Genomic DNA, 8,829 nt, shown 5'->3' with positions numbered 1-8,829 from the left:
AGGAGGAGGAGGAGGAGGAGGAGGAGGAGGAGGAGGAGGGGGTGCAGACGCCTCTCTCTCTCCCTCTCTCTCCATCTCTCTCCATCTGCCTTTGATTAGAGGAGTATCACGTGCTCCTGATGGGTCCAGGGGCGTGGTGGGGCGTGGCGGGGCGTGGCGGCGCGGGGCGAACCAATCAGAGGCTCGCAGTGCAATTACAGATCTTTCAGCGGCAGTCCGTCCGTGCAACAGCTCAGCTCATCGTTGGGCTTTCGCTCACCAGCTGCACAACAACAACAACACAACCCTTTCATCGAATTTAACGAAAATGTCATCGGAAGGCGTGTGACGTGTGGAGCAGCGCGCGCCGGGTATTTTCGCTCTAACAGGCGAGCGCTAGAAACAGCAAGTGTGAGAGGGACAGAGAAAGAGAGAGAGAGAGAGAGAGAGAAAGGGGGAGGGGGGCGATTCCACGGTCGAGTGCGCGCGTGAACGTTGTGATGTGAAGCGCACAGAGCGCCCAGGGCCCTGCGCAGTGCACGTGTGTGAATGTGTGTATGTGTGTGTGCCGGTGCACGTATGCGCATGGGCAAAGCGAATCACGGCTTAGCCACTCCGCTCGCCCTGGACACCTGTAAGGCAGATAAAAAGCAGGCAACTCCCGTTGGACCGGAATACACACACACACGCAGGCACACACAAAGACACACACAAGCAGGCCAAGGAACACCCCGCTGCCCTGGCCACAGGGGCCGGTTGGTTATGAAGAATCCGTTTCATTAGTAATTTTCCAGATCAGCGAAAGTGAAATGTCAGTGGTAGTGCGTGTCACGATACAGCGATCGGACGGCAACTCCATGCCCATAGCTCCTTCTCCTTCCCAGGAGACGGTGGTCCGCGCTATACGTACTAGCTCTCCGAGAGCGCCTCCCGGCCCGGCCGCACGCGCTCGACCATCGATCGGCGAAAAGTCCCGACAAATTAGCCTCGCACGGCCGCACGCATCTGACGGGCGCGTGTACCACATCTGTTGTGTGCACACGCGTGTGTTTGGAGCGACACGGGCGGGCGCGGGCGGGCCGGTCCGGTCCGGGCCGACAGAGAAACGCTTTGGCCACCAACGGGTGAGCGGCGCGCGGTGGCCGCCCAGCCCCGCACCGCCCCGCACCGCCGCGGATCAACCCCTCGCAGGCCGTTTGATGTCGCAATCAGCCGGCGGGTAAGTGGACGCGGCGCGCTGCAGGGCGAGGCTGGCCCCGCAGCCAGCACCCACAGCTATGGTCCACCACCGCACCAGCCTGATTTGCGTCATTACCTTGCGTTTTGACAAAAACGAGCAAAGCGTAAAAAAAAATTAATCATATTATTACGACACGTCCCCATGAATAGAGCAGAAACAAGCAAGAGGGCGCGGTGGGGCGGGGCACCCTGTGCTTCCGCACCGCCGGGCAGCGGGAGCGACGTGTCCGCGACGTGTCGCGTGACAGGCTGGCGTTGCCTAATCCTGTCCCCCCCCCTCCTCCTCCTCCCCGTCGCGGCCGCCAGGGGGCGCGCATTAGGCTGACGTTTACATTCAATCCATCCCGGAGCGGCGTTATTTACAGCGCCTTCGCCTGCAAATAGAGCACGACACCATTTCATTGCGAGTGATCCGCTGGCGCTGCCCGGCCGTGCCCCGCGGCGTGGCGTGGCCTGGCGTGGCGTGGCGGCTCGCAGGGTGCTTTGCATATAAACGTCAGCCCCCAGTACTTTATTCCTTACGGCGTGCCCGATAGAGCGGGAGTGAGAGAGCGAGAGGAAGTGCAACAGAGACAGAGAGAGAGAGAGCGGAGAGAGAGAGCGGAGAGAGAGAGAGAGAGAGCAAAGAAGGTGGCGCGGCGTTCCGCAGCACGAAAAGAGGCGCATGCATCAGGTGCGCGGGTCCTGTGCTATGGCGCCGGCCGCGGCACCGCGCCCCACAGCAGCGGCGGGAGCAGCTTCGTTCGTGTCGGCCGCATCCGGGGCGCTGCTATGCGGCCGCAACAGTGAGCAGATTCCTCTACCCTCCCGCCGGGGTCAACAGAAGTGCAGCCAAGTTCTGTGCGATAACGCAATGTATGTGCGTGCAGCCCCCCAAGGGATCATCCAGAAAGTACGTCTGTTAATGCGCCGTTACGAACGATCCTGTGCAAAGCTTTCATATAGCCCCGAAGTGGTAGGCAACATCTCGCCTGCAGTGCATGCGTGTTCTGCGGGGTGGCCTACCTCGAGCCTCGCAGGCGCCCAGCTCCCGTAATTGTTTACCGAATAAATAAGAGTAAAACGGGCGTGACTTTGAGGACGATTCCTCTCTCAGTAGGCCGAGCAGCGACTCTGGGCGTCGCCGTCGTGCCGCAATGTGGATGCGCCCTGCCCGGCCCGGCCCTGCACCCGCGGAGGCGTGGCGGTGGTAGGCGGAAGCCATCACTACTCGGGGACCTAGGATACAGACAGAGCCCTGCAAGATCACCTGCTGCTTTGGCCACGGCAGTGGTGGCCGGGATGCAGCAGGTGCGGTGCCCGAGGGCGGTTGGAGCACAGCCCACGAGGCGCGGCCAGTTGTCAAACGGCGCAATTTTGCAGAGCTTATGGACAAAAGACAATCAACAGACCGCTAGGCACGAGCGCGTTTTTTGCAGCAGGGTTCCAGGCAGGAGCGGGTCACCCTATAGCAGCCTCCATGGCGGGCACCCTTAGGTGTCGCTGCGGTCACCCTAGCCGCAGCCCGGCCCGGCGGTCCGGCCGGCCCCCGCCCGCCCTCATGCTCATACACGTGTCCTTGCGCCGGGACTCACATGACACCCGTCACCGAGTACGGCGGAGCCTGCCTGGGCGGAGCACTGCTAGAATGTGCTCACGGCCCATGTCAGCAGCCGAGATAACAAGTCCCGGGGCCGTCCGTCCTGTAGGCCTATTCTGTAAGAGGGGACTCGGTTCCGATCCGAATCGGAATGAGGACGGTTCCGAGTGCCTCAATTCCGAGTGCTCGAGAGGTTCGTATTCACGAAGGCACTTCGGAAAGGGCCGCTCGGAAGCACGATCGGATCAGCGATTCGGAAATCGGCCGTGCATAGCCAAAGCAAGTAACCTCAGCAACAGCCAATCAGAGAAGAGTGACCAAAGTGACCGCTGCCGTGAAAGAAGAGAGGAACGCGCCCGCCCGGCATTCTGGCGCGTTACATGTTACATTGATAAAGTCCTCATCGTTTTGATTGCGTAAGGTAGGTCACGTGATTTTATAGCGCAGGTGCGCAGGGGCGCAGGCTTCGGCAGGTGAGATTGAATCACCGCGGCCGATTCAAAGCGGCCGGTCAACGGCTGCGCCTCTGAGTGCTGTGCTAATGTATCATTATCATGATGAAGTAATTTGGTTAGGTTCCCATTCATAAATGGCTGGAGGTTAATTTCACATAATTCTGAAATTATTTTCAGGATTATTAATTGAAGATGGCTGGAAGAAAGAAAGGAAATGGGAAGGAGCCAAAAAACATTACAACGGACCAGCGAAGGGCGATGGTCCAATTTATCTTAGAACATCCTGGGTGCAACACGGGCAACTTCCACTGCGCCCACAATGAGAAAGCGAAGGTGGAAACTTGGGAGAAATTAACCAGCATCCTCAACGCCATGCCAGGGGCTACTAAAACATGGCAGCTGTGGATGAAGGTGAGAGTTGTGAATTAAATTTTAATACTTCGCATTAGAAACAGCTCAACAGAACTGAATGGTATTGTCTTGTTCCTTAGTGTTACACCGATTGGAAGAGCGAATGTAAATCAAAAAACCAACACAACATCATGGCCAAAGCTGCCACTGGTAATAAAATACCCATGAAAAATATTTCGGATTTAGAGCAAATATGCATAAATCAACTACTTTCAAAAACTGCTGCTGAGGGAAATGCGACGCAGGACCCTGATGATGATATAGTAAGCCTCTGTTATTCATTTTGAATGCACGTTTGACATATAAAGTGGTCGCCAAGTTTAATATTTTGACATTTGTTGGGAACAGGTTTCACAAGAACAATCCGCCATAGAGATTGAAGGTGATGAGGAAGTTGCAGCGGACACGACCCTGAGTTTAATTGATAGTGGGGGGATGGTGTCGATCGAGCTCGAGGATGGTGCTCTACAACCTTCAACCCTCCTTCAACTTGTCACTGCCTCGAAGTCAACATCAACACCTGTGTCAACTGCGAAAAAACCAAACAAGAGGTTGGATTCTGATCTGCGCAAGCAGACTAGGAAGAGGTTTAGGAAGGAGATGGAGTTGGACGAGGACAGGGTTGTCGAGAATGAGCATTTGGTTGCTCATCTTGCTGTTAACAACAAATCAGCTGATGCTCTTGCATCTTTGGCCAATTCGCTAGAGAGGCTCGTGGAATTACAGGGTGCTCTCTTAGAACAGCAGAAGGCTCAGACAGCTGTTCTAACAGAAGTATTGAAACGTTTATCGTAGCTTTTAAATAACTTAGGTATTTTATATTTTATTACTATTATTTAGTTAGTGTTAACCAAAGTCTGATGCTAGTATAAGTAATTATTACTTAAATTATGCAGTTCCTTTTTTGAAACAATTTATTCTAGTTTTAAAAGACTGTTACAGAATTTTTTTTAAATCCTGTTGTTAGTTTTGTAAGAGCACATGATGGAGCAGCTTAAGTGTATGTATTGAAGTACTTAGTATTAAGTATTTCTAATCAAAGAATAGACTTAGTTCTGTGTACCTGATGCCTATTGAGATGTGTGCCATAGTATTGGACTTGTGGCTGTGGACCAAATTAGTATGTATTTTTATTTTTTTTATTTTTTTCTCATACATGCTCCAAGAGCATGAGCTTCATATACGGGAGTGTTACATTACAGCATGGTGATCTTGGCGTTTTTATCAAACTTATGTTTTGTTTGAAATTGGTGTTACACTGTTTGTAGCCTCTAATGATGGAGTGGCATATTGTGGCCTGAGGAAGTTTTTTTTATTAAAACAAAGTATTATAAATAGACCTGTTTATTGATTCCTTACTTTTAGTCACCCTTCTGGCTCAGCTTTACCACAGTTTGAAACACTTTGTGATTAAATTCTTCACTGAATAATGAGTCAACAAAAGTGAGTCTGCAAGTGAGCTGACTTAAAAAATCCAGTTTGCAGTAAATTAGCTACTTATTAAGCATTTTATGCATAAGTAAAATAATCAAGGCCTCCTTCAATTAAAATGATATACTATAAACTTTTCACTCATTTTGCAGTAAGTGAGCTGCTTTTTAAAGCATTTGATGCTACTAAAAAATAATTAATGCCTCCTTCAATTAAAATGATTTAATAATTACTATAAACTTTTTAACTTTAACCACATACTCTCAGCAATCTAAAATAGTTTCTTTAAGACTAGTGCTATCACAGACAAATTTTCATTGACTTCTTACTCAAAGAATCTGAACACCTAGACTGAATCAAAGTGGAAGCAAGAGCAGTTAGGTCCTCAGATCTCATACTACAAAGCATTTGCTTTTCACACGGTGTCTCAGCGTTTGCTACCATTATGGCTGCTCAGGAACAACTTGACAATCAATGAGGTAACGCTGCCGTATCCTTTGTCCCTCTACTAATAACTGTCTTCTCACCCTTCTCCTGCCCCCATCAACCTCTCGCACTACATCTTCATCATGTTCATCATCTGAGAGAGCTTCATTACCAGCATCCTCCAAATCATCTTCCACTGGGTCTGGGTCTGGGAGCCGCGCTTCCACACAAATATTGTGCAAGACACAGCAAGCATTTACTATTTTTGACACTTTAACATGGTGATATTCCAGAGCCCGTATTTTTGATAAACACATGAATCTTCCTTTCAAGACCCCAATACAGCGCTCAACAGCATTCCTTGCTGAACAGTGCAAGTCTGTGTAGACCCTCTCCTTTGTATTTGGTAAAGCATCAACCAAAGGAGTGTGCAGCCATGGTTCCTCAGGGTAGCCCGAGTCTCCTGTTAAACAAAACAGTATAATGCATTCAGTACACGTAAAATTTATTGGGACCCATCTAAGAATATCTCTTGTATTTTAAATGTCACTAACCTAATAGCCAGCACAATTGTCCTTGTCCATTATTGTAAATTGCTTCCATTCTTCGACGAATACTACATCCAGCCCAGATATAAGAATCATGACTACATCCCGGAAATTGGGCAACAACATTCAGAATGACGAGATCAGAGTCACAGGTCTGTGAAGGTAAAAGAATTATTGATTGAGGAAAAAGTAAATGATTCAGTAAAAATCCACGTAATTTGTTATAACACTCACAATTTGCACATTCATTGAATGATAACCTTTTCTGTTTACAAACACATCTTCCCTTTCAGTAGGTCTCTTAATGGCAACATGAGTTCCATCAACATATCCCACCACCCCTCTTAGACGTGAAGCCAGCCAGTTCCTACAAAGAAGAGAAATTAAATGAGGCAAACAAGACAGGTAGCTAAAAATAGGCCCAGGGAACATGTAAGCAACTTACTTATGGATGACCTCTCTCCTAGCAGCCTCTTCTCTAGGAAACTTAATGTGAGCTTGAAGTATCTCAAGTCTGTTCATCACATTCACAACTTCATCTATGGCACGGCTTACAGATGGTTGAGACATGGCCAGATCGTAGTTTCTCCCGTTTGGTTTTTGAAAGTTACCATTAGCAAAGAAATGCAAAGTACACAAGACCTAAAAAGGAAAGATGATCAAATTTAGGTTAAGCTTTTAATTTTATTAGACAATTAAATGAGGGATAGAGTAAGGCCTTACTTTTAAATGCACTGGTATCGCTGATGCTCGCTGTGGTTGGCGCATGTATGGCTCTAATTCATCGATCAGCCTCCTAGCTAATATTTTGGGAAGACGATAATGTTGACGAAAATCGGCTTCTGTAACTCCAAATGGATCTGATGTGTCCCTGAGAGTGCGCTTCTTGATGCGAGCTAAATTGATTCGAATTTGATGTCTCCTTTCACGAGCTCGTATTAGTCTGATGCGTAGGATCAGGTGGTCCATAGTGAATAGATACACTCACCTGTAAACAGAAAAGGATGAAGTAACTCCAGTCAACAATGGTTACTTAGGCCAAAGGTAAACAGATAAAACAACTTGACAGCAAAACCAAATGTCAACAAGCCTTTGACATGTACTTGAGTTGCAAGCCTAAACAAGATATTTTCAAAACACCACATATATGCCAGCCAGTGATACTTATACATTAGATCGTAATAACCTTGTCAACTCCCTGTTAACTAGAAATAATTTCCAATAAAATTGAAGTGTTTACTGCACAAGCAGTAGCGTCCATAACCTAGACCAACATACAACAACGGTGCTGCGCTAATAATATATATATATTCTTGAATTAAACACATCCGTAAGGTACCCTAGCACTGTACTATGGCTTCGAAGTTTTAAATTTGCTCTAACTGTTTTATGTGCGATAAATCCAATACTTACTCAGATATTTGTGACACTTGTTTCCCAATCGGAATCTTGCTTCCCAAGCTCGAGAGGCCCGTGGAACCGATTCGGAAAAGTTCCGAGTGGGTTCCGACGACAAATGACGATCGCGGGTCTTCGTGAATACCGAAACGACGGCAATCGGAAAGTCGCTCGGAATCGTGGTTCCGAAGCCGATCCGAACGCTTACAGAATAGGCCTACTGGCCGCTGCCCGTCCGGCTCGGCTCTGATCTGACGGCCCGGCCATACCAATGACATTATTTCATCAGTTTTTTGTTTGTTGTTTTTCGATTCCTTATACTCGACGAGGAAAAACGAAACAGACTTTTAAAAAGTCAGCCGATTGGACCTCGTTGATCGGATGCCGCAGCGCGTTCCCCCGCCGCACACACCCCCTCACCTGCACCCACCGGGTGCCGGGGGCGGCCGGGGGCAGGTAGGGCATGGCTAATTAATTCCTGTGAGTCTGGCCTGGCCCGCCCCGCCCGGCCCAACATGAAGAGGCCTTTGATGACCTGCTGCACCGCGCATCGGCCGCACCGCCGCCGCCGCGCCCCCCGGGCATCCGCGGCCAGGCACCAGAGGAGCACCGGCAGCAGCGGCTGGTCAGAGACATATCGACTACACTGTTAAACTGCATCGTCATGTGACGACAAATATTGCTACAAATTATTCGTCACAGGGGCTGAGATAAAACAATCGTCACATCACAAGAAACATTCGTCACAATGTGATGTAGCATTTGTCATTTCATTTAAATGAACCATTCGTCACGTGACACACCAATAGTCCCAAATACATCAGATTATTCGTCACAAGTTATCAAAATTTAGTAGCAGTACAATCCGCAACAATAAATATGTTTGGAAACGATATTATTACTGCAACTAGTTTTCACTTGTTTTTCACTTGTTGTAATGATGTCTCCTACGCTTTTTGTTACAACTATTCACTGATTAAGTAATATAGGTTGTGAAGGTTTGAAATTCATTTGAGAATCAGAATAAAGTTAAAAAAAACATTCCTTTTAAATAGAGTGTACAGTTGGAACTTAAACTAGTCATTATTTTCTTTGAACCTCTTACTTGTAAGGATTAAAATCTCCTGTATTCCTTTAATGACCATGTCTGCATTTCCTGACGTTGTTGGTGATTGAGAAACTTTAACCTCATCGAGCCAAATTGACAGAAGCAAAAGGTAAGGTTTCCGAAGGGGAGTTGCCTTCCAAAATATCCACACACGAAGGAATTAATTTGGTACACTTGGCGTTGTTACAGTAGTAAGTTGCCATTCGCGAATAATTCTTTTTCGGACTGTTTCATGGGACGTATACTTTTGTTGCA

General features: G+C 48.1%; 3 protein-coding genes across 3 annotated transcripts in view; 1 reads left to right on the top strand and 2 right to left on the bottom strand.

Annotated features, from left to right (window-relative positions):
- Window positions 1-8,829, bottom strand: part of LOC113205788 (netrin-3-like) — a 94,938-nt gene that overhangs the window by 61,990 nt on the left and 24,119 nt on the right. The gene's annotated exons all lie outside the window — the stretch shown is intronic.
- LOC113206341 (uncharacterized) lies at window positions 3,436-4,998 on the top strand. Its single transcript, XM_026422418.2, has 3 exons — window positions 3,436-3,663; window positions 3,744-3,926; window positions 4,012-4,998. Exons 1-3 carry the CDS (start codon window positions 3,445-3,447, stop codon window positions 4,456-4,458), a joined length of 849 nt encoding a protein of 282 aa, XP_026278203.2. The 5' UTR covers window positions 3,436-3,444; the 3' UTR covers window positions 4,459-4,998.
- LOC113206133 (putative nuclease HARBI1) lies at window positions 4,863-7,585 on the bottom strand. The gene is made up of 6 exons (XM_026422094.2): window positions 7,482-7,585; window positions 6,792-7,056; window positions 6,514-6,710; window positions 6,303-6,435; window positions 6,075-6,222; window positions 4,863-5,983 (listed from the first exon to the last, which is right to left on the bottom strand). The coding sequence occupies exons 2-6, from the start codon at window positions 7,035-7,037 to the stop codon at window positions 5,538-5,540; spliced, it is 1,170 nt and encodes a 389-aa protein (XP_026277879.1). The 5' UTR covers window positions 7,038-7,056; window positions 7,482-7,585; the 3' UTR covers window positions 4,863-5,537.

The sequence above is a fragment of the Frankliniella occidentalis genome, unplaced genomic scaffold (genome assembly GCF_000697945.3).
Source record: "Frankliniella occidentalis isolate FOCC.00 unplaced genomic scaffold, Focc_3.1 Scaffold169, whole genome shotgun sequence".
Classification (NCBI taxonomy): Eukaryota; Metazoa; Arthropoda; class Insecta; order Thysanoptera; family Thripidae; genus Frankliniella; species Frankliniella occidentalis.
The sequence above is the reverse complement of the archived record's forward strand: the minus strand, read 5'-3'. Positions and strand labels throughout refer to the sequence as shown.